Source organism: Aythya marila, assembly GCF_965140915.1.
Source record: "Aythya marila genome assembly, chromosome: 1".
In the NCBI taxonomy this organism is placed as follows: Eukaryota; Metazoa; Chordata; class Aves; order Anseriformes; family Anatidae; genus Aythya; species Aythya marila.
Genome location: NC_139042.1, coordinates 165,077,481 through 165,104,032, shown reverse-complemented (window position 1 = coordinate 165,104,032; position 26,552 = coordinate 165,077,481). Strand labels below are relative to the sequence as shown.

General features: G+C 35.5%; 1 protein-coding gene across 10 annotated transcripts in view; it reads left to right on the top strand.

Annotated features, from left to right (window-relative positions):
- PTPRQ (protein tyrosine phosphatase receptor type Q) overlaps window positions 1–26,552 on the top strand; it is a 136,446-nt gene that overhangs the window by 82,891 nt on the left and 27,003 nt on the right. For 7 of the 10 annotated variants that reach the window (XM_082778171.1, XM_082778174.1, XM_082778173.1 and 4 more), the window contains 11 exons: window positions 3,935–4,267; window positions 11,020–11,141; window positions 13,706–13,892; window positions 15,954–16,198; window positions 17,117–17,183; window positions 17,723–17,881; window positions 19,041–19,263; window positions 19,731–19,804; window positions 23,977–24,076; window positions 24,908–25,036; window positions 26,322–26,366. In XM_082778171.1, the coding sequence (XP_082634297.1) occupies window positions 3,935–4,267; window positions 11,020–11,141; window positions 13,706–13,892; window positions 15,954–16,198; window positions 17,117–17,183; window positions 17,723–17,881; window positions 19,041–19,263; window positions 19,731–19,804; window positions 23,977–24,076; window positions 24,908–25,036; window positions 26,322–26,366 (1,684 nt within the window). The remainder of the gene's footprint in view (window positions 1–3,934; window positions 4,268–11,019; window positions 11,142–13,705; window positions 13,893–15,953; window positions 16,199–17,116; window positions 17,184–17,722; window positions 17,882–19,040; window positions 19,264–19,730; window positions 19,805–23,976; window positions 24,077–24,907; window positions 25,037–26,321; window positions 26,367–26,552) is intronic. The other 3 variants (XM_082778170.1, XM_082778169.1, XM_082778175.1) reach the window with 2 other exon arrangements.

The window sequence follows — 26,552 nt, the reverse complement described above, 5'->3', positions numbered from 1 at the left end:
CTCTTTGTATCTGTAACCCAATAGCATAGTTGTCTTGAAATTGTCTCGTAGAACACAGTCATCAAGTGCAAGAGAGACTGTGCCACTGGGTGTCACTGCTCCTCGCTGTGGCCCTCTCAGCACCCTTGAGATTTACTCCAGATTCAGATCTCAGCTTTTCATTTGCTCTAACAAAAAACGCATTTACAGTTCGTTTTTCTATTCAAGAAATGAAATAAAATGAACTAGATTTTAAGCTGATTTTAAGGTTCTGATTCCATATTAAAGATCTGTCTAGGTGCTGACACAGAAAAATTTCCTGTATCTTCTACTGAGTATACTGAGTAGGTTTTTTGTAGAAATATTTAGAAATAGTTTGCAAATATGTGTCTTAGTAAACTGGGAAAAAAAAAAAAAAAAAAAAAAAAAAAAAAAAAAAAGGGGGTGACATAAAATAGAAATAAATGCTTTTGTATGTAAGTTGTCTCTGTCTAATATATCTGTTGTGTTTATACCTGCAATCTTATCTTTCAAAATGGTGGGTTTGCTGTAGTATTACTCACTGGGATAATCACAGAGATTATCTCCAGCCTTGTGAGAGTAATTTTTATGGGCTCCCCCTGTAGTCAGTGGGAAAAAGAACCCTTCTCTAGGTAACAGATGGAAAGAGAAACAATTTTTCTTCCCTCCCTTCTTTCCCCTGCTCTATGGGAGTTTGTCTCTTCCCACCAGGTACATGGAGAGCTTGAAGAGGCTGGCATTATTAGACCAGAGTGGTGTGTGAGAACCCACAAATCACAGCCACTGTTATTTTTCCGGAAACAATTTGTAGTTCTATCAAACAGCCAAGCATCTTTTCTTCCTTTACTACAGCATTGTTAGCTCTCAGGTCTTCAAAATAGCATCAACCCTGTTGAAACTGGGAGACCAGGATACTCTACTTGAGAAGGAAAGCCCACCATGCTGGCTAGCACATGACTTCTACCAGCAACTCACATCTTCAACCTGTCTAGTTTTAGATGCACAGAGACTATAGTTGTGCCAGACGTGGATTTACCAGCTGTACATTGGTAATGGGTATATATTTCCACCTTCCTTTTGGCACCCAGCAATTAAGCAGTTGTTATGTACTTTATCCCAAACCCCTGTTTGTAAGTTTTCCCTTTATTATATTCAGACAGACACTTGCGGTTCTGCTTTTCTACCAGAATCCTTGATTATGGTAAGATCTATGTTGCTTTTTAAAACCTGCTCTGCTTAAAATCTTGTGGTGAAGAGGCATCAGAATATATTGAATCATTTTTCCTATCCCCAGGCAGAAACCTTTAAGCTCCATGCAGGGTGTTTTTTTCAGTATTTAATCCTGTCTTCCATTTAAATGGGAGTATTGTTCAATAATCAGTTTTCAGCAGATGGAAGTTAATGGTGGTAGACTAAGAGGTATTAGGGCCAGTTGTTTTGATCTCCATGTTGTTTCCTTTCACATTTTTATTCCAAGTCATCCAATGATGGGTGTTCCCATCAAAACAGAATCTCCTAGTCATGTGCCCAGGATGATTAGGTCATATTCCTTAAAAAAAAAAAAAAAAAAAAAAAAAAAAGAGTAATCAAAAGAGTAATCTCTTCTGACTGAGGAGGAGGATGAAATTTTCTTAAATTATCTTAATTTGGATCTGATCTGATGTCTTTGAATACCTGACTCTTGATTTTTCACTTCCTGGAATGTATAGCATTGGGTCTTAAATATATTTTAATTCAAGTTCAGGGTAAGACTTGGTGATAACTTTTATTTCAGACAAATGACTTCATCCATTCTATATCAAATTTTATTGCCATCATAATGGAGTGTGTACAATTAATATTCTCTGCAGTATCTGAACAGATATTAACAGCCTATATTCTAATAGAGTACATGATTTTTTAAAGAAGGATACAAAATTTTCATAAAAATTATTGAACATTTCTGTGCCTTTATTTTCCAACAACTAGTGGATAAATTAAACCTTTCCATGTAATTTGCATAAGTAGAAAATATAGTTTATAGAACTATTAAGAAAATATTGCAGTGTTTATGTCTCTTCCAAAGTGAATAAATTGAATATTGCCTCTCCAAAATTGTGATTAAGCAAAAAGGTTTCTACCTGGTTTTATTTACTACTTCCTGTACTTTGCTTCTCTACATGCTAATAACAACAGAGCAAAACAATTTTGATTTTGATATTATGGAGCATTATGATGAAAGTTGGCAGTGACAGAGACTTTTTTTGACAGTTAGCTTTTGGTCTGTGTCTACTTAGTAGGCTGCTCAGTAGGCTGGGAGCATCTGGGGCTACTATGCGCTGTGACAGAGTAAGTCCCCACAGCTACTGTGTCTGCCCTCTGTCCTGCAGGCTCCACCTTCTTTGGGCTCATTTGAAGGGGTTTGGATTTCTCAACTTTTTCATTGTTAGAGCTTGGTTTGACTCTGAATCTACATCTCTTTCTTGTTAAATATTCACATTTAGTGATGAGGCTTCAGCTTGTTACATTACGATGATGTTTTGTGAACAAATGGTTGTGGATGGAAGCTGAGGTCAGACATTACCATAAGGCTGAAAAAAACAAAAAAAAAAAAAAAAAGAAAGAAACCTTTTCTCTTTTTTCCCCAGTAACATGGGCTTTGGATCCTTTTATTCTTTATGTAAGCCTTGGGGCTTCTTCAGTTTCAGTTTGAGGATATATCATGTGTTTTCTTTTACCAGAGATACTTCTTCCCCCCAAAAAGGCTAAAGCACTCTTTAAAGCTAAGTGTGCAAAATGATTTCTGAGCTGATTTCTCTGCACAGTTTTTGCCATAGAGTATTAGTATTATCTTACAGAGGGTCTTAGAGATAATATTAGCTTACTGTATGACTATTTGATATAGCACAAAACCATATGTTGCATCCAGTCTGCAAGAGCTGAGAGTACACTGTTGTCTTAATATAGATATGGATAAATGTGTGTGTGTGTATCTATACCCTACTTCTGTCTCCATGCACATGAATATAAATCTGTGCATACCCATGTATACATATGCATTTAAATACATGGAAGCAAACTTAATGGGAAGTTAGTTTGTTTTTTGCCTTGTATTGCTGTGTTATTTAATTGTTCCTGCTTTTTTTAAAAATATATATTTTTTATTTTTTATTTTTAGTTTACTGAACAATTTATAAAACAGCTACATTATGTATGTATTGATACTTTTCATTCAGAAGGTGAAATAGGACTCAAAATGAAACCTGGAGGTGTTGTTTGAGGACTTCGTGTGTTACAAAGAGAGAGGGTTATAAATGAGTATTTCTAAGTGAGAGGTGAGGAATCTCAGTTAGCAAGAGCAGTAAGATGCTGTGGGTAGGTCAAAAATAACTTCGCTTGATGCTCCCTCCACAAGTTGAGACATAACCCCAAATGTAGTAACAGCAATGTCACACCTCTCAAAGCTTGCCTTGCATGCCACATTTAAAAGTATTTGCCTTTTTCAAAAGCTATAGTACACGTTTCCCATCTATATATGTTTGGTGTAGGTTACACCAATGGAATTGCTCCTTATTAACTATAGGAACTTGAATCTGGTTCACCAGTTGTGCTTATTAAAATATTTTAAAAACACTGGTTAAAAGGGTTATAGTTGAAAAAAAAAAAAAAAATCATTCAAATGAAGATATCATATAATCATAGAATATTCTGAGTTGGAAGAAAACCACAAGGATCACTGAGTCCAACTCCTGGCTCTACACAGGACCACCAAAAATCAGACTCGATGTCTGAGAGCCTTGTCCAAGCACTACTTGAACTCCAGCAGCTTGATGCCATGACCATTTCTCTGGCAATCCTGTTCCAGACTATACTCTTGGTAGAGAAATTTTTCCTAACATCCAGCCTAAACCTCCCCTGTCCCTGTTGTATATCTTACACGTGTTTTAATTTGTAGTTCCTAGTGCTCCCAGGGATATTGTTTTTTCCAATGTGCAATCAACAAGTGTGACCTTGAACTGGAGATCACCAAAATCTATCTTTGGCTACTTTCAAAACTACAAGATTACCACACAGCTACAGTCCATCCACTGCAGCAACTGGGAAATTAAGGAATGTATTGAATATGAGATGCATCAATATTTATATGAAAACATGGTGGATGACAAGATAGAAAAGACTGTGTATGGACTAAAAAAATACAGATGGTACAGATTTGCAGTTGCTGCCAGTACGAATGTTGGTTATGGCAGTTCTTCACCTTGGATTTCTACACAAACACTTCCTGGCTGTAAGTAAGGATGTTTGTCATATGTAATATTGCTCTTACAATATGTATAACAATGTGGTCATGTAAATAATCAAGAACACTTATTAGAAGTTATTTCTTCATAGACCTGTAATACTGGTTTTCTTGCAACTCTTCAAGTACAAAATATGATTTTAATCATTTGGTAGGTATGTGTTCTTCACACTACTTCAGATTTTAATACCTTTTACTTGCTATATTATATATACTGTTTGCTCATTAGCAATTTAATTTCTCAGCCCTCGTCTGCCTCTAGAGTTGGTAAATCTGATTTTTTTCTACTTTGGGTTGATATGCTGTTTTCAATTCATTTTCATATGTGGGAATGAAGTTATTCATTATTAAGTAAGTGGGAACGAAATAACACTTTTCTGAAGTTCTGCTGTACATTCCTGTCAGAATAATATAAAGAGTATTTTCAGAGGAATTCAGATTTATTTTCAATACCATTGTCTACCTAACGAGATTGCAGATCAGAGTAGCCATGGGGCTGACATGCCTCAGCTGAGGTTTCAGTTTCCAAAGAGGAGTTAATTGTCACAGATATGTTGTCACTAGATATTTGAGACAAAAGGACATGAAACATAAATTATTTAGGTCGTTGACATGGGGACATATAACCTTTCCTACCAGTCCACAGCCTGCCTAGGTCAGAGCACATTTGAGATCTGGCCTTTGGTCTGTGTGGAGCAAAAGAGAACCACCGTGAGTGGCCCGACTAAATCATAGCTCCTTCACTCCATTCCTCTTTCACTTAGTAATCTTAGTAGAGACCAAAGAATTAAATAGCTGTGTACCAAGGACTATTCAGTGGTCTACCAACTTACTTTGTTCTGTTCATGTTTTAACAATCATGTGATCTGAATGCAGAAAGCTTTTTTAAGCTTGCATTCATTTAAGCTTTTTTTTCACCATAAAAGTGAACTTCACAACAACCCATTTTTCATACAGAGCGCAGAAGCAGTCCTTTGGACTGAAAAGTACTGGAATCAGCTATGGAGTCATTCTCATGTGTGCTGACTCTTTGTCCAGTGTTTTTTGGAGGGATGTAAATAAATACAATATTATAAATGAAAGTTAAAACAAACAAACAAACAAAAAAAAACACCATATGACTCCAGATGGAACAAAAAAAAATAGCTAACAGAAGCTGTGCAACTTGTGATCCAGAAGTTCTGAGAGATTTTGTACTATTAGATAGATCTCAGCTGCTGAGATGTCATGGAATGAATCACAGAATGGTTTGGGTTGGAAGGGACCTTAAAGACCATCTGGTTCCAACGCTCCTGCCATGGGAAAGGACACCTCCCTCAAGATCAGATTGCTGTAAGCCCCATCCAGCCTGGCTTTGAACACTTCCAGGGATGGGGCATCCACAGTTTCTCTGGGCAACCTGTGCCAGTGCCTCACCACTCTTTGAAAGAAGAATTTCTTCCTAATGCCTAATCTAAATCTAGCTTTTTCAGTTCAGAGCCATTAGCTCCTGTCCTATCACTACATGAGCTTTTAAAAAGTTCCTCCCCAGCTTTCCTGTAGGCCCCCTTTAAGTACTGGAAGGCCACTATAAGGTCTATGATTCTATGATTCTATAAGGTCTCCCTGGAGCCTTCTCTTCTCCAGGCTGAACATCCCCAGCTCTCTCCACCTGTCCCCAAAGGAGAGCTGATCCAGCCCCCTGAGCATCCTTGTGGCCCTCCTGTGGACTCAGTCCAACAGGTCCATGTCTATGCAAATACTTTTCTTCCAAAAAATATTGCTGAACTTAGGAAAGGTAGGGATTTAAAGCAGACAGAGAGGCAGATAATCAAAACATACGCAATCACATAAAGATAGGATCATCTTTATGATTTCCTGTCCAGACAGTGCCAGTTTGGTTTATAATAATTAGTTTATAATAATTAGTTTAGTTTCTTATCAGTCTTACTGAGGAGTTGGAAGTTAAAAGCAGAAAAGCCTCACTTGACTGCGCAAACCATTTCCATGCGGATGCAGTGTTGTTCTCAGCACTAGGTTTCCAGTGTGCTCTATTAGCCTGTTTAAAAACATTTCTAGAAGTTAAGTTCCACCAGCCCAGATGTGAGTGGCCCCTGGCCTGTGTCTGTAGTGGGAGAAGAGAGCAGCAACACATTACCTGTGAACTAAATCAATGACACATAGAGAGATGAACTGCCTATAAAACATACTGCCCCAGAGTCAAGGGAGCATGGGCAGTATTCCAGATATGTCTGGGTGCTGGTCTTTTTCCTGGGGCAATGGCAATCAGCTGAGGAGGAAAAAAGAGGAACAAGGCATGTCACAGCTGGGTAGCCAGCTGGCAGCTTCAGCAGCGCCAAGACCCTCCCTGAGCAGTGGTTGGATTTCGTGAAAGGCAGGTTTCGAACTACCTGACCTTATGCACCCCACAGACTCATCTGTAAAAGTATCATTAAATAGACTAAGAAATTTTACTTCTTTTTCCTTTGCAAAGGTTACTCTCTGTAGCAGAGAAGAGAAGTTTGGGGAGTGAACAAAAAAAATCTTGCCCAGTGCTCTGGGAAGCCCTGTAGAGTGCATCCACAGAACAGGTGTAGCTCCCCCTCTCCTCTCTCTCTGTAGCTCCCCCTGTCCTCTCCCTCATGGACTGAGCCAAGCATCCCCTGGATTAGTCTGCTGGTACCCAGCCAATATACATGGTCTGTTAGGGCTTAAGGGTGCTTAGATGCTATGTAAAATAGCCTGAGTACTTAGCCCCTAAAATCAATGGGAGTTGTGTTTGCAGATTTGAGGGCAGAAGTTAGCCACCATTCTGATTTTATAGAAATGCCTCTGTAAGACATTGCTTCCAAAAAAAAAAAAATCACAAACAAACAAACCACACACGTTACCTTGGTTCTGAAATAATACTCAAATGATTTTGCTTCAGAAATAATTGGGAACTCAGATTTTTTTTGTTTTTCTCAAGACTATAGTTATATTCAGGAATATACAACATTTAAGCAAAAAACTGTTAGACTCGGTTCCAAGAATGTAAAGAGATGAAATATTGACAACAACAACAAAAAAATACATAACAGAAACTGTAAAAATATTCTTTACATTTTCAAGTGTTGAGTATTGGACTGTTGTGCTACAGCAGCAAAAGCTAATAATTGTTAATATCCAATGACAAAGGTGAAGATCTTTAATTCTTTATTTCAGTTGTTCATTATGAAGGTAAACTTAAGGCTAATGGAATTATTTTTAAGATTCTTCAACTCACTATCACGTTTCAAACAAAAAATAATGGCAGCCTTCTGTACTGAAGGAAGTTATAGTGTTATGCCATGGAAAATGTTACAGGTTATGCGGTACAGTCCAGTTCTCACAGTCAGATAAACTATTCAGTCTTCTGTCTTGCAGATTATTCTCACAGGAACTGTCCTACTGCCTCATAAACTAGTTTGATGGCACTGTTATTGCTTAGCTGATGGATTACCTAAGAGCCAAATCTACTTTGCAAGATGAAATATTTTCAACATAACTTAGGTTTATATAGTTACCAGTACAGAAGATCATAGTGCTGTGTCACAGTAAGGGAAAGGGCAACAAATGTTTTCCATAGCTAAGGAAACTTTGTTCCCTCATACCTGCGCTTCCACTAAGTTTCATTTTTGTATTTATAAGAATAAGATTGGCTGAATTCATACTTTCTAAGAGACAAATCACTTTGAAGGATGGATGTTAAGGCTGGTAAACGAAGGACAGTGAGATCATTGAACTTATTTTGGATCTCATACAGTTACACAATGCAATGCTTTTTGGTAAACTTCCAAGTCTCCTAATGCCAGGATATACTGAGATACAAGGGAAAATCCCAGATGTTAGAATGTCCCATGAAGGATAGAACAAAGATGCATGGGGCAGAGAGTTATGCTACCTTCTTTCCCAATCCCAGCTGATACCCAGTTGCTTGGTACACTTCTAAAAATATTTCTGTGTGGTGAAAAGCTTTGGCTGTATACCAGATAGATTTTGCCTGGGAGAATTTGGTTTTCTGTGCTCCTTTCATTCTCTCAGAACACAATATTGGAGAGTAAGTATGGTCTAGTATAAGATATAAATGTTTCAATTTATGTAAAAGTAACCTAGGTAATTATAAAATGATATAAATTAGCCTCACACTTAAATTTTGTTGGGAAAAAGGGCTGGTCTTAGCCAAACTGGCAAGCATGAATTCATGAATTTCTGTTAGAAGATTGGACTATTCAGACTTATTTTTGAGGGTTATTCTAAATGATGGGCTATCCAGACTTATGTTTAAGCTAACACACTTAACTGCTGCCTTAGCATCAGGACACAGATGGATGGGAAAGATGACCCTGACCTCCATAAGACCCACATTCCTCTGCAAGGATAGAAGCATGATAATCAGGAAATGATGGTTATTAGTTACAGAAAATGCATTATTGTGAAAACCAGGAGAAAAGTGCTTATGAGAGGAAGTGATTGGATTATGGCGGAATGAGAGAATAAGTCTAGGTCATTTCTACTGAGTAAATTGCTGTGATTTATAAGAGAAAGGGTATAGTGATATCATGGACTTGTATTGACTGGATTCATTTCACAAACAAACCTAAATCAGAATATGGCAGCTACCTACTGAAGCAAAACATTTTTTAGAAAGATGGTTTTTGTAAAACATGAGGCACTTCAGACACATTTCGTTTGCTAGTTGCCTAAGTATGTAGCTTATTTCAGAAAATATTTAATTTTAGTATCATTCAGTTGATGTCTGATATATTACTTTTAATGATGAAAATAAATCAGGTATTAATGCTTACGTGTATTTTAGATCAGTGCCCTAAGTACAGTATGCTCAATTAGAATTTTCTTGAAAGCATCTCAAAATGTGTCAAATAGAACATGCATATGGAAATAAAATAATTCAGATTGGATAATTTGTACATTACGTTATGCTTAAAGTCATTTCATGCCATCATCATCTAATGAATAAGTGTAAATTGGCTTTGGGGGAAAAAAAGAAAAAAAAAAAAAAAAAAGAAAGAAAGATTAAACACTCCATTAATGCTATAAAAGAGTAATGGAAGTTTATCTATGGAAACTAGGTAGGTTTGGAAACGAACAAAGGCTTGAGAAACTATATAAAGTTTTATACTGTTTTTAAGAAAGTTCGGTTGGAGATGCAACTACCACAGTTACTGAAAGCACTATTCACAGTAAAAGTCACTGTTTGAACAAGTCTCATATGTATTACCTGAAAAGTAACCTTAATTTGCTCTAATTCTATTTTTTAGGGGAGCAGTGTTTTCACCACCCCTTATGTACTTTCATACATAGTTCACTCAGTTACAGTCTTCATTCAGTTGTTTGATCCTATTCATTATTTTAGAGGACTGCTTCCAATGGCTGAATTTGATCCTCCCTACAAAGTTTAGTATATTCCTGCTAATCCCGGCACACAACTCTACCTCCTATATCCAATATCCTGAACTCTTCACAGCACCTTCTCAACTCCCAGTTTTTCCCATTTTATTCTGCCAACATGGTGCAAAATGTGCACCTTCACAGTGCAAAATCTCTCCTCGTGAGGCTTCACAACTAATTTCAATAGTTACATACCTTCTGTGCTATTTTTCATTTTCCTAATATTTTCTACCTGACAAGCTAAGTAACTTTGTATACACTAAAATTCCTCATAAAACTCTCTGACAGACTGTTTGCTGATATGTGTTAATCACTGTTGTAATTTTTTTTCAGGTAGATTAAAAAAAAAAAAAAAAAAAAAAAAAAAGCACCATGAAGCCAAGGAATTATGTACAAATCTGTTGTGCCTTCTATAACACACTGTTCACTGGTATATGTCACAGTTGTCTTTTTTGTAGTAGACAAAAAAAGAAGGCACCATGGAGCAAATTTATGGCATTATATACAAATCTGTTGTCCATTGTATTCCAAATTTTAGCTTCCCCAAATTTACCACAGGCATTGAGAAAAAGTAATGCCACTTACTCTGAGGGGTTCTGTATTGTTATATGAATTCAAGAACATAATAAATTTATCATTTATGAGTAAGAAATAACTAAGTGAATTCACATATCACCATGACAAAGAAAATTTTAGGAAACGCTATTTTTTAATGTGATCATTCTTCCCTTCTTACAATTCCTGCTAGTTTTTGGTATGTATTTTCCAGAGTTTCTCAACATGTTAAGAGTAAGTGAAAATGAAACCTAGATTTTTTTTTCTGTATATATTTTTTGAACCAGTACTGTCCAACATTATTGGAAATCTTTTCCAGCTTGCAGAAGACCTTGTATTTTTATAATTTCTTGTTCTTTGCATGATTAGTCTGACATAAACTTTCTCCTGTATATTATGCATGCCTTTTCATGTAAATAGCTATATATATATATTGTTTGTGATGCAAAATGCATGTAATCAACCTGTAATTAAAAAAAAAAGACAACAAAAAAACCCTGTAGTTTCCAGTTACAATGATGTTGTAGGCATTTAAGACACTATAAATGCTGTGATATGTTTAACAAAAGCTGTGTTTCTAAATCCCAGTGTATACTTCATAAATGAGAACAAATATATATATATATATATAATTATTTAAGCAGTCTACAATCGTAAAATTGTGAAAAAGTTTTATTTTCAAATAGAAAAATAATCTCTACTGGCTGCTAAAATTGCTGGTTTATTTGTTGTGAACTTCTCTGGCTGTGATTCACATAAGCATTTTTTTTCTGTAGCTCCAGATGGTCCTCCAGAAAATGTGACGGTGTTAGCTACATCTCCTCACAGTATTAATATCAGCTGGAGTGAACCTGTCATCATTACTGGACCAACATGCTATCTTATAGACATTGCCTCAGTAAGACAACTCTGTTCTACTTTTTATAATAATACAGATGCTTAGTGATATAAAAACTCACAACAATTTATTTTTTTTTAATGGAAGTTATAGCATAGACATAAACTGGAGTGAAAAATTATATGACTGAAGCATCCATTTTCACATCAACTCCAAAAAAGAATTCATTACACATTTATAAATTTCTTAATGGGAGATAGATTAATTAATTGATATGAAAGAATGTGTGCTAATAGATCTTGCACAATAAAGGTTTAGCTATAATTGTATGCAGCAAAACAATAGCTGAGCTTTGCAGAGGTGTACCTTCTTCCAACAATAATGATATTGTTTACCAGTAAAAATGATAATGACATATTTAATCCAAAGAAAAAGGTCATTGTCATAATTTTACAGATGAGTGAAGAGCCTAGCAATCAGAATTGACTTGTACAAAGTTACACAGTGCATCAGAGGGCCAATTTTAAAGTCAAACCAGATTTTTCACTTTCCACTTGGTGCTCTGTCCATCAAATTAACTGTATTTTGGTAGCACAGCAATAACACTTCTTTCTTCTTGATCTTTATAAGCAAAAAAAAGCATAAGAGAAAATCTCTAATGGCCTTTTTGTTTTCATCCTGTACTGCCCTTAAAACAACCATTAATAAACCACAAGTTGTTTTTGTTTTTAAAAAGTAGTACTTTTTTGCCTGAGAGTATTTCAAGTAAGCCATTTTATCTTTAGGGATTCCTTGTTACCTGATGTTATCTTTCTAATGATCAGTAGCTACAGGTGTCGATTCTGTAGATAATTCTCTTAATAGACAAATCTGCTATTTCCTAAAGGCCAATATACCTGTCACAATATGTTTGCAATGAAAATTTGGATGTATGTTTTATTTTCCCAATGAGAATTTTGTGAAGACTCCAAATTCCACAAAATTCTGTATGTACAAACTCATTCATTTTAGTTCTCAACTGAGTGTTTTTAAGGATTTACAAAAATTGGCTCACAGAACAGAATAATTTCAGATTTCTACTCTGACATATTTATTCTTAAAAGGCCTTAATTAGGCCTTATTTTTTAATAATGTATTTGGATTTTATAAGGCAAATGGAACCAAACCATACAACTTTAGAAAGAATATAAATATAATGATGCATTGTTGTGATTGTATTTTAGCTCTGGTATAAATATTTATATGCCAAATTTTTGATAGTCAGATAGGAAAAGCCCTTGATGGCCATCCCAGGAAATGAATGTCTGTTAAGTCCATCAGAAAGTTTAGTTCAGGTTAATTCTCAGTGGGGATAGATGCATATCTGTCAAATAAAAGGTATGATAGAACTATTCTAATGTTTTAGCAGCTGTGTTTAATACAGATTGCATCCAGTGGGAAAACTACTGTACAGCTTCCTAATCCTCTTTTCAAATAACATACTGAAGAAACAATAATGAAAACATCATTAACTGAAGTAGTGGGAATAGACATAAAAAGAATTTTGAAAATGATACTTGATCATATGCTAGAAAAAAAAAAACAAACATATTTTATCTTTCTCCTTTTTTTAACTTAAGATTAGATTGGATATAAAGCTCAACATTGTATATTTTTCTACAGAACTACAGATTACTTTAGATGTAGGGATCTCAATAAGTAATCTTGTGCATATACTTGCTGTAATGCAGAAACAAGCATACCTGGAATCTTCCTGACAGGCAATTCATTATCTTGTTCTTAAAAATGTCCAGTGTGGAAAGCTGCTCAACAACCTTCCATAGATTATTCTTAGATTAATTTTTATTAATTTTATTTAATTTATTTAATTTAATTTATTTATTCATGTATTGTTTTTAACTAACATTACAGTCACAGCCTTAGTTATATGGTTAGGTATATTGTTGCAATTTTTGTAATATTTAATAATTATCTTTTTTAGTGAAAATATCATTTTTATTTGTATTTTCTCAAACACCAAAACCAATGGATTATCCTCAGTTCAGTAACATCCTTCTTATATTTTGAAGTTATTACTGTCTTCTGCCACCTTTCCCTTTCTAGATTAATCCCCAATTATTTAAACCTTCCAGTTCTTCTTGTGATAGAATTACCCCATTCTACTGTCTTAGCAGTAGTGTTGTTATTAATGAATCCCAAGAAGAATTGCTTTCTCTGTGGTGCTATCAACATCATACATTGCTACCCAATTTTCTTTTTGTTTTTGTATTCCAAATCATTTAAAACTATATAGCTGATCTTCTTCTGGATCTCTGCCTAGTTTGTTTCCCATTTCAGATTAGTACTGCTCTCTTGACCCACTGTCTGCCAATTGGTCTATGTTTGCTCCGTGGAAGAGGGCACCAATTTCCTTCCAACCCATTACATCCATATTACACAAAGTATTTAAGAACCAACATGAGTGGGGTGGGTGTATACCCCCTTGTGCAGCTTTCTAGCTGTGCAGCGGTTAGGAAAGGAGTGAGATACAAGTTAAATATGGTGTTCAAATAGTAATACCCTGCTGTTGGCTGTTTGAAATCTTGTAAATATTTTATTATATTTTTTTAATTATTATTTTGCAGGTAGATAATGACAATTATAAAGCCCAGTTTCTGAAGACAAATGATGAGGATAAAATCCTAGAAATTTCTGATTTGAAGGCATTTACAAGATATTCTGTAGTAATCATTGCCTTTACGGGTGACGTTAATGCTGCAGCCATTGAAGGCAAGGCTAGTTCTCCAGTAATTGTATCCACTTTTGAAGCAGGTTTGTATTTTTCTCCACTTCATCTGGATCAAAGTTTGCTGTTTTTCTTTCATCTGATAAATGACAGTTTTGAAGAAATGGTGCGCTTTTAATGCAGATTTGTACTCACAATATTTTTTTCTTTAATGTTTAGAAGGTGCCAATCAGCAAGAAAACTATGGTGATAATAAATAATAAGATTTACCTTTAAGTGATTTGGATCACACTGCTTATAAATGGCACCTGTACTGAACTTAGGACATAATTTGTGTATTATTAGTGGAAGGAGGTTGGTAGCCCAGAAGTGCTGTGCTAAAGTCAGCTGTACATTTTCAAAACAATCTGGAGAAGGAGGTAGATATTAAGGTGAAAAACCTGCTGATGCTATTAAGTTTTCCAGAGAAATATAATTGAGCACTGAATGTGAGGAACTATATGAGGAGTCATGACACCAAGAGGCTTTACAGTAAAGTAGACAACATTTGCTTAGGAAAATATAAACATGTACATAGGAAAGATATAGTTCTATCTTAATATACATAGTTCCTGGTTGTGCTCCATCTGTTACTTCTGCAAGTTTTGAGTGGTTCACTAAGGATATTTAAAAAAAAAATCTGAAAAAAAAATTGAAGTTTTGTTTCATTCAAACTAATTATCAACTCCATCTAAAGTACAATTTCCTTATCTATAGTGAGGTTAGCCCCAAGTCAACCAGTTTATCTATATATTCAAATTAATTTCAGATTAGCATATACTACATAGTGATTGTATTTATCATTTATCTTTCCTTCCATGTATGAAAATCTAATGTCCCTAGTGATAGGATAAGTGTGTGCATATATGTAAATATATATATAATGCCTTTAATATGACAAATTCTAAGGTTTTCATGACCTGTTTATATCCCCAGGGATTTTTATTGTGGAAAAATGAATGAAGATTAAATTTTTTGGTATCTGAGTCTGTCTTGTGAGCTATCTTTTTTGGTTTGTGAGCCACCTTTTTTGGTAGCCTTTTCCTTCATGTGAAAGTGTGATACACTAGAAGGTTGGGTAACCACAATGAAGAACAGTTGTTTTTTCCATCTCATCTCATCTGGTTTGCATAGTCTAGCACACAGTTGAGTATCTGAGGAAGATAGGACTAATTTACATAGACTTTACTCCTCCAGAGAAATCTGAGTTATTATACATTGGCTAGGGTAAAAATAATAAAAAAAATAAATAAAAAAAAAAGGAATATTGACAACTGCATCTAAGTCCTTGTCTGAGGGAATGTTTTTACTCTCAGTTACTTCATTTCACTGTTTAGAGGTCATGCTACATATTTGTCTGCTCAGGTAGAGCAGTAAATATTCAGCTGCCTGGAAAGAATGTTACAGCCTTTTTCTTTCAGACAGAGACATTGGGAAAATGATTTATACCTCTGCTGTCTTGACAATAAACTACTGGAATAAAAGTTTGACAAATAACTGTCTTTGGCAAAAGTTCATGTTGTGTTTGTGTGGTTGTTGGCTTCTGATACAATTTTGGACAGAAGCAGAAACACTTGTTTGACCCATTGTAATTTCCTGCATATGTCTGGGCATCAGCTAGTGGAAAACTTTTTTCTTAGAGTTAGCTGTGATAAGCATGGTGGTTTGTTTATATGTTGGGAGGGAGCTCACTGTTGTGGGAAGGCTTTCAAGAAAGGATACTCAAGACTAACACTTGCTTCTTGCATGTCAACCCATGAGAGGATTTGTTTACCTCAGGATATATTTCAAGGTACAGTGGTGCCTTTAGGCTCTCTGAGTAGAAAATCAGAAGAAACTTTTCTGAGTAGAAACTAATGAGGGTTATCTAACAATTATTTTTAATATTTATAGCATTAAATGCTATCATCAAGAATAATACTTAAATTTAACTTTCATTTGTCTTTGTAAATATTTACATAAGTAATAAAATTGAGATTTTTTGGTAAAAGCAGAAAATACAAATGAAATATAGATAATGTGAAAGTATAATTTGTAATTTTTCAGGTTTTACTCTAATAGTCATAGCAGTGAACTGATTTAAGTGGATCACTAAATGTCTGTTTCAGTGCCTGAAGACTCACCTAACAACATAACATTTCAGAAGATACCTGATGAGGTAACAAAGTTCCAAGTGACATTTGTGCCGCCATCTGAACCAAATGGGAATATTCAGGTGTATCAAGCTATGGTGTACAATGAAGATGACCCTGCTGCTATCCAGATCCACAACCTTAGTGTCATTGATAAAACAGATCAGTCGGTCACTGCGATGATAGAAGGACTGAAAGGAGGACATACCTATAATGTCAGCGTAAGAATTAATACTTTTTCTTTGGTGTGATTGAGAGATTAGCCTGGATACGGAACACAAAACTAAGCCAAATCAAAACTGTCATACAGAGAATGTTAGCTGGGTTGTGAAGAATGTGAAGTCTGAGGAAAGGGGGGAACAATGAGGAGGAATGAATGGCAGCCCAAAACATCACTAGTGGTAGCTGTGCACAAGTTCATGTCCTACTGAAGCAGCCTGTGAAGCATTGTCACGGGCACAAGACTAAATTTCTCTCTTAATTCCAGCACTTGCATTGCAAATTTGGTTCAGATGAAAGGTCCAGTTCTCCAAGGGGAGCTTACTAGAAGAATATGCTTGTAGTTATATAATCACAGAATGGTTTGGGTTGCAAGGGACCTTAAAGGTCATCTACTTCCAAACATTCTGCCATGGGCAGGGACACTTCCCATCAGACCAGGTTGCTCAAAACCCCATCTAACCTGGCCCTGAACACTTCCAGGAATGGGGCATCCACAGTTTCTCTGGGAAACCTGTTCCAGTGCCTCCCCACCCTTTGAGTAAAGAATTTCTTCCTAATATCTAACCTAAACCTACCCTCTTTCAGCTTAAAATTGTTACCCTTTTTCCTGTCACTGTACTCCCTGACAGAGTCCCTTTCTATGTGAAAGAATCCTTTCATATAATCAGAGAATCATACATGAGAGGTGACAACAGAACTGTTCAAGTAGGTTTCTTTTTCTCCTTTTTGTAAGAGCTACATTACAAGTGATAAAGGATTACTGTACTTAGGATTGTAAAGAAATATGAGGTAAAATCTATCAAAGTGTGAATGACGTAAAAGGAGTGTTTCAGCATTCATTGTTGCTTCAGATATATCTAGATTTGGATGATTTGAAGCTAGTACAAATACTCATTAACAAGTGTTTTTTTTTTAAGGTGTATGCAATTAATGGTGCTGGTGCAGGACCAAAAATTCAATTGAAAATAACCATGGATATCAAAGGTATATCTCAAAAAGTGCACTTTTTCTGACATCTCTATAAATGCTGAAGAAATTGCTTTTCTACCTGTGACTACATAGCTGTGTGCCGTTGTGTACTTTTAGAGGAAGTAGGAATGGGAGCACATAACTGATAGCCTGGAATTGCAGTGCTCAGTTTTGCTATGTGTCACTAATCATTTGCTAAACCATGTGCAGCACAGCAAAGCAGGCATATTTTAGTTACCATCAGCAAACAGCTTAGAAGAATATAATGGAGGTATAGCTAGGTATACGGTGTCATATTCATGAATATAAATACAGTTTTTGGCTGAAATTCCTCTGAAAATCTAAGACAATGTTTTTATTTTTTTTTAATGGAAAACTGATATGCAGAGGCATTTAAGAGAATACAGTTTTTTGAGGCTTAGAGCATGAATTAGGACATTAAATTGTCCCTGAAAATATGGCGATGATTTGTCTTCCATAACACAGCCATGTGCCTGAACAAAGTACTTGCAGTGTAAAACAAAACTCTGTGGTATATCTTTGTTTAAAAACAGAACCACCACGGCCCAAAAAGAAACCAGCACCTGTTTATGATACCAATGGGGCCTTACTTGTCACAGCCACAACAATTACAATCAGAATGCCAATTTGCTATTACAGTGATGATCATGGACCTATCAAGAAGATACAGGTTCTTGTTGCGGAAGCTGGAGGTAGAATTTTATATATTCTCTTGAAAATTGTTTTCTGTTTTTTACAGATTTATTTTCAGCTTTTTTTGGGGGGGAGGGGGGTTGTCAGAAACTTGTCAGAAAACAGCTGACAAAATTACTTTAGCTGTGACAGCAGTACTAACAGCAAAGAGTCTTCCACAATACCTGTAGCCTGGGTTTTGAGAACACTTGCCAATGAAGCCCTACTGTTATCATTATATTTTCTTTATATTTTCTTCATCTTCTTGAAGAAATAAACACATTTAGCTTTTGTGAAGGATGAATAAATATAATACTTTTTTTTTTTCAAGTTTTTTTTCTATTGCTATTAGTGTTGCCTGTAAAAGAATGCAGTCATGTGCAGTTGATATTTCCATTTCATAATGGGGGCAGAGGGATTTATATAAATCCCTTCTGTAGACTGTGGGGTTAGAATGCGTATTCCCTTGTATGGGCTGATGAACACTTACGCATGTGACCAGTCTCATGATACTCTTTTGAGTAATTGCCTACCAATGTGTGTGGGAGTTTCATGAGTGGACATCATACGGTCAGGCTTACTTTACCTAAGAAGGAAAAATTCCAGGTATTTACTTTGCTTGGTTTGCTATCTTTAAAAGCGTGGAGGTAAAGTATTCACATGAAGTGGTACAGTCTCTCACCTTTTTCTGAATGATGTATTTCAGCACTAATCCTAGAGACATTTACTTCATAGCTATTTCTGTGAAGTTTCTCTTGAACTGAACTAAATACCATGTTAAGAGATATTTTGAAGATATTTCTCCTGTCAGAGTTGCTCAGTACTGACCAAAAGTAGTCATTTCATTTATGAAACTGTATTTAGAGTAAACAATTCTTACTGTCTTTGCTAGACATTCCCAGTTTCAAAGTAAATGGCTTGTACGAGTGATGTCTTCTACAGGCACATCTTATGTGTGAAACTGACACTGAAGTTTTCTATCTGTGATTCAGTTGACTTACTCTTAGCAAAATACAGGTGGTGTGGGGTCTTTAGAGACCTAAAAAGAGAGCTACAGCCTTAGTTGTATAAATGGCACTAATAGCATGCTAAGTCCTTAAAAAATAATCTTTTATTTAACTTATTTACAATCTGATTAGAATGTAAATTATTTCTGATTATTTCTTTTCTTGACAATAGCTCAGCATGATGGGAATGTTACTAAGTGGTATGATGCCTACTTCAACAGACCAAGACCGTATTTTACAAATGAAGGCTTTCCAAACCCACCATGTATAGAAGGAAAAGAAGATCTGAGTGGCAAAGAAGAGATATATGTCATAGGCGCTGATACCACATGTATGATACCAGGCAGTCAAGATAAAATATGTAACGGCCCACTGAAACCAAGAAAACAGTACCTGTAAGTATGTTTGCCTGTATGTTCGTCCAAGAGAAACATTTAAGTGAAATATATATTTACACAAACATGTATAAATACATAAATAAATAAACAAAACAAATAGTTCAATAATGAAAAATTGGAGCTTGAAATATCACTGTGTGTTTTAATTTCAAGTTTTTGTCTGAAGTGGAAGTATGGGAGACAATTATTTTTTATTTTTTAGTGCTTACTGAGTTCCTAAATTAAATAAGCCCAAATTCAAGATATATAGCCTGCTTCATATAGTTTCATTATACATTTAACATATTGACACTGAGTCCTAGATGTCTGTCATAATGCTACTTTTGCAGGTGGATAAGGATACCAGGTTATATTATGCTAAAACTTCAATAGTTCTAAATTAAATATTTTTAAGGAAATACACATAAACTTTAAGTTAATTAGTAAACTTTAAGTTAATTAGTTTTCTTTGTTTTATTTTACAGATTTAAGTTCAGAGCAACTAATGTTAAAGGACAATTTACAGATTCTGACTTTTCTGATCCTGTCAAAACTTTAGGTAAGGACAGTGTTAATTATTAAAGTATTTCTCTATTTCCAAAGAATTTAGGCAATTTATTGTGCCTTTTTAGTAGACTGATTTCATTGTAGTACATAGTATCTATTTTTGTTGGACCTAGATTAACCAGGATGGTTGTTGCCTGGTGAGGAAATGCATCCATTCTTTCCTATGTCCTTTTCAGGATGTCTTGCCTCAGCCTGGACCATTAAATGAAAAAGAAATATTGTCAAAGTTCATTAGCAGAGATTCAGTTGTATCAATGACAATACTATGTTGCCAGGATTGCTTATCTTGATTAGGTGGACTATAGTCAGAAGTTATGCTGTTTGTTCAATGTCCCTCTCTGTTCAACTTACTATTACAGCTATTCCAGTGAGCATGGTGTAGTAAACCTCTCAGCTGCTGATCATTTCTTCAACTGGTAGGTCATTTGAGGACATGACCCTGTAGCCCTTCAGCTTTTATATACAGACAAAGCTCTGTATTAATAAATTACTATTGTCTAATAGAAACCATCTGGTTCTGATGTCACTGGCCAATAAGGCAGCTGTTACAGGGTCTCAAATCCAGCATGAATTCTTCCATGGAGGTGTTGATATACCACCAAAATTGGGAATGAAGATTCTCTTCTGAGATCGCAATAAGATCTCTAGGTTCTTTTTATACATTGGTAAGCCAAAACTTACTTAGCTAAGCTTTAGCCCTGACTTTCTGAAAAGGGATCCCAAGACAACTGGATGAGTACCCAGAAGAATTTTAGTGGGCACATATTTTTCATTTGGCATTCATCTTCTGTGATATGAGCTCCCTTATTCATCTAATCCATGTTAGAAATTTGTTACATGATCTGATATTGAAGATCCTGAAATGCTAATTCACTACCTGAATATTCTGAAAGGATCTGGCACTGTTTCTCCAGTCCTGAATGTTTCAGAAAGTGAAAGACAAAAGTAGTTTTTATTGGTTCTGAGTTAAAAATTTCTAATCCAATGAAGCAAATAGCTTGACCAGTGAGGAAGAGACTTTATGTCTGATCAGAGAAAAAAAGTCTGATGGAAATGGGTCAGACTCTATCCAGTCAGATGGACATATCTGGGCACCTTTCTAACAGGAAACTCTGAAATGCTTAAAGAAATCATCAAGACAAATAGAGAAATTATGTTGTAGTAGCAGGCAGATATGGTAATTCATGCTATTCTTTTTTGTTACTGAAAACTTGTGACATTGTCTCCTGTGGTGTAAATCATAAAAAAGCAAGAGCTGTTTGTATGCTGAATAAAATGTAGTGGGATAAAAAATAGCCCTGATAAATTCCTCAAATGTCTATGGCTCCTAGTATCCATATTCTATTGCCTTCTATGCTAATGTTTAACATCAAGTACTGCTTACAAAACTTAAGTGGACTAGGTAATTAAGAGTTCCTTCTGTGCTTTCATACAAAACTGTTGTGAAATCAACATCAAATTCATATATCACAAGTGTGACAGGTACTGCAGTTAAGTAGCCTTGGTACAGCACCAGAACTGCTGTTGTCAGCCCCAGCACAGCAATTGCTGCATGTTAACTGAATAAAGAAAGTTATATTTTTTAAACACATTTCCTCTTGAGACTCATAATTTGAGGAACCTCGCCTAAGTGTTTCTTTATAGAACATGCTTTGGTAATATGAACTTCAGACTTGCTCTAGAAGCATAACTCAGAAAACATGCTAAAATGATCAGTAGCTGTTGGATATCTCTGTGACCAATGACTTCTATTTCACTTTTAACAACACTACATTTTCAGAAGAAATTTATGCTGCCTGAAATCAGAAATGCAATTCCATTTTGAATCAATAATTATCTTTTGTAATAATCACTGAAATCTGTGCTTTGCTAACACAACACTTTTGTTTTAGGAGATAAAACAATAACTTGAATTTTGTCATAGGTATTCATTACAGCTCAGAAAACATCCTTGATTATTTTGGTTTCTAAGTCTACTTGTACTTTTGATCTGGAAAACCAGAGAACTGACCTTGTATCTGTGCAATTTAATACTGTATGTTAAATAGGTTTGAAGAAGAAAAAATATGGAAATCTATAAGAGAGATCTCTGTCACAGATTTCTGATGCTCTTGTTGAGCAACAGCAATTTTACTAGAGAGGAACAACGAAGCAGAAACTATTGTGATACACAGCTGCAATAATGATTTCTTAATGGTAACGAAGAATACATTTTAGTATCACCTTCCCACTCAGCCATACTTCGAGTACCACAACTCTCCTCTTGAGCTGGAGAATTAGGGTTTCTTCCTTATAACTCATGTCTAGGATTGCAAAAATAATGTCCACACTACAAGGAATGGTCAGAATTTTTCCATGAGATAGTTAAGATGTGGTGGCAAATACTGTTTAAAACTGTAGTACATCAAGACAGATTATAAGCTTTCTATAAATTGTAATAGCTAGTTCAGCAAATCATTGCAGGCAACTCAGTAGTCCTGTACAAGTGTGGTCGTTTTCCATATGAAATAAAAATCCATTGAAACTGGAAATAATCAAAATTTTGTTGTGGTTATTGATGCTGTCTTATGCATAGATCAATCACAGAGATCAGGGACTTATTCGTTCCTTTTCCCCTTGCAACTTTTTTTTATATACTCACTTTTTTCTGTGTTGTCTGGGCCTGGTCTAAACTGTTTTGACCTTGTAGTGTCCTGTGTTGCACCTGAGGCTTTACTAATTCAGTGGAGGAATTATGTCAGGTGTTTAGAAAACTACACTTAATTCTCTGTACTACAAGGCTATGTCTGTCATTTCATACAGGCATGATATCGCATATTCATGTTGCTTGTGGTCTACAATAATCTCAAATTTCTGATAAATTGCTACCTAACCTACTGTTTACTGTATTGTATTATTGTAATTGATTATTCCTGTCTACATGTAGAACTATGTACTTGGTCTTACAAAATTGTATCCTATTGTTTTAAGACAATTTATTCAGCTAAGTCAAGATCATTGAATTTTAATCAAGCTCTATAGTGTACATAAAGTCCAAATCATCTGCAATATGCTCTCTAAGTGTTTTGAGAGAAGTGAAATCAGGACTTCACTGTGTCCTTGGGAGGATGTTGTTCCATGAGTGAGAAATCTCGGTTTCATACAGGAAGGCAGTATATTTTTCTGTCCTTCCTCAAAGCTGGACAGAAGCTAGGTTTCCTATTGTGGATCAGAACGCTGAGATGTATACCAGCACAAGCAAAGAATATCAGCAGTAGTAATACCTTGTTATTCTTATTTTCTCTGTGTGCCTATGGAGAAAAGAGACTAAGGTTTCTGAGATAGGGACAGTATTACCAAGAAGAATGGGAAATTAAAGGACTTAGCAACAAAGAAGCTGGAAAAGAGGTTTCGAAAATACTAAAAAACAGGTTTATCAGTTTTTAAATGAACCTTCATTCTCACCTGCAGGGACTGATAAGAATACCAGCCCCTTTAACTTAATATCATCAAGCTCTTTAAGATACCTTCAGACCCGCTAATGGCTGTTCTAACAGTATCACCAATTTCCACATGAATAAAGAGCATGAGTTAATCATCCATGAGGCAGATTAATCCAGACTGTTCAGATCCAGTCACTAGGTGCATTCCTTCAATAACATGAGGAGGGGATCTCCAAAAAGTATCTTTTATTTCTGTCTGTAAGTGATGGCTACAAACATCATAGCTTTAGATTATTGCTCTTTCTTTTCCGCTTTTGGCGCTTGGTTATTCATAACTGATAGAGCAGTGTGTCTGTTCTTGGCTGCACTGAGGCTGAAGCAGGAGCTCAACTAAGGTTAGTGTTATACATGCTCCAACTGATGTGAGTGAAGTGTATATCTACCATAACCTGCTTAGCAGGTAAACCTGAAAAGCACTACTGGATGGTTGCACAAATAACTGTGGACATATACTGTTAGCATATGTATTACATAGATCAGAAATGCTTAGGAGCTTCTAAATAAATTGCTCCTGTTTTTCTTTTTTGTTTTGTTTTTTAGCACCTCTGCAACTGATAAAAAACACATGCAGCTATTTTGAGATAGAAGTGTCTGTCTTTCATCTCTACCTGATTCCTTCCTGTTAGAAATGTAGAAATGATAATGAATCTATTAAATATTAGTTTTCCACTTTCTGTTGCAGGTGAAGGACTGTCAGGAAGATCTGTAGAAGTTATTCTTGCAGTTACTTTGTGCATACTTTCAGTTGTTCTCCTGGTGGCTGCAGTCTATGCTTTTGCAAGGTAAGATTTATACGTTCTTTTCATACCGTGTTTGCAAACACTCAAGAATGTTTTAATGAAGAGCTGAAATAATTCTATAAATGGAACTAACCTGTCATTTCAAAATGTACTGTTTTCTTTTTTTTTTTTTTTTTCTTTTTTTAATCTTTTTATGTAGAAACATAGGGAGGCTAACTTTAGTCTTGTAGGGCTAATCTCCATAATTGAAGAAGGAAAACAAGCTTCTCCAGAGGGTGAATCAGACCAGACATCTATCTTACCATTTTAGAGTCACTTCTCCATTCACTTGAGTGGAAGGTACAGCTCAGTGTCAGCTGGTAAAGTTAGCATGATGGCTAACCCTACTTACTGTCAGCTCTATAGGGAAACAGAATGATATGAAGTAAATATTCCAAATGCTATTTTCTGCCTTACTGATAAATTTAACAATTAAATACTTTAAAGTCTTACCTGTGAAAGAAAAATGAACCTCTAATTTGAACTGTGAACAAATGCCCACATAAAGAAGCAGGCTAGGTAATGCATAAATGATGTTAGCTTGCTCATTCCAGTGCAAGTTCTGTTCTTCCTCAGCTGCATCATTCAGGCATTGCTGAAGAATGTGTGTAGGAAAACTAAAAGAATGAGTAGGCTAGATTCTTTCTGCATGAGTTTTAGACAAAATAGCAGCTGGATTTGACTAAGTTGGAAGTGAGAGCGGAATAAAGGTTAAGGAAGGACTTCTTGCAGCCATTTTTAAGTTCCATCCTGTCTAATTATTGTATTGATTATGTGTTTCTTTAAATTGTTTGCATATTTATTTTTCCACTAATATTTTATCACTATTTTTAGAATTCGGCAAAAGCAAAAAGAGGGAGGCACATACTCACCACGAGATGCTGAAATTATTGACACTAAATTCAAATTGGATCAGTTGATTACAGTGGCAGACCTGGAGCTGAAGGATGAGAGATTTACACGGTAAGCATACTCCTTAGGCAAAATAGTAGTCCAAAGGGGCTGTAGCCGTGACCTCTTTCTGACCTTTGCTTGTTTGGAAGTGTTTGTGGTGTTCTTATTTACACAGGTCACTGAGATCCTTTTTCAAAGAATGACCTCCTTCCTCAAGACACTTCTCACTAGCTTTTAGAAAATCACTTAATCTTCAGCTCTTTCTACAACAAGATAAAGATCTAAGTGCAAATCACTGTTTAATTGTGTTGGCAAAAAAAAAAAAAAAAAAAAAAAGGCTACATATTTTTAAACATACAGAATTTAAACACAGTATTTTTGATGGCCCAGTGTTTTGTATAGGTTGCAAACCTATCTAAACATTTTGAAATAGTCAACCCCTGCAGAAGTCCTGGTTAGCTAATTCAATAACAAATCCATCATTGTTTAATTGACATTTAGAAAGGTTTTTTGTTGTTGTTTTGTGTGTGTGTGTGTGTGTGTGTTTTGTTTTGTTTTTTTCACAAAAGGTTTTGAATAGTGTCTGAGTTTCTGAGGAGTTCAGCACACTGATTATGTAGCAAGTCCAGGCAACTCATTTTTTCTGTCCAACAGAGAATCTTGTCATGGGTACATATCTAAAGGAAAACAGATTGCTTTTTCTGACTGCTGGAAAAATTGATATTATTCACCATTTTAAAAAAATATAATGATGATTCTCAACAATCTATGGCATCCAACCGAGTTAGAAATGTTTGGTGAACATTCTTTACCTACCTGCATTTTCCCTGCTGTGTCACAGATGAAACACTGTGGTAGGCAATCTCCTTAAAGATGAGAAGCCTAAAATAGTCTTGCCCTAGCAGTCAGACATCCTACTGTTGCAGACTAGGAATAGCTGGAAGATGAAAGGTTGTAGCTGTTGACCTGTTTTGTTTGAATGTGTACATGTCTATGTGTGTGGTACAGAGTAAGCCAATTGCATGTACAAACGTGTTCAAAATAGTGCACACAGGAATGGCTGCTTGTAATAGATGAGAAATCGTAGTAGGAATCATCTGGAAGTCATTGATATAGTGCATGTGGTGTGTTCTGTGTGGGGCACATGCCATTCAGATAACAGTGTTTTTACCTGCTAATAACGGTGGAATACATTCTCTGGAGACAGAATTATTTTCTATGCACTATGATAACTGTAACTTGTATAAATGACCATGACAGATCTTCAAAATGGCATTGTTTCCAAACTGTTAGCTGAATAAGAATAGTAATAGTTTTGTTTATATACTAAAGTGTTGATGGGTTTTACTTCCAGATACTCCTCGTTTTTCTTTAGACGCAAGGAGATTTTTGTCATCCAGTAAGTTTTTGTCTTACTGAAGCAAAGTGGTGTGTTTTCCATTCTGTTCTCTTAATCTGTGTGCTACCATACTATATTGAATGATATAGTTAATCAATGTGAAATATCAACCTTTGCAGCTATACTTATGGCAACCAGTGGTATCTTTCATCATGAAATCCTGTTTATTTTCAGTCCCTAGTGTTC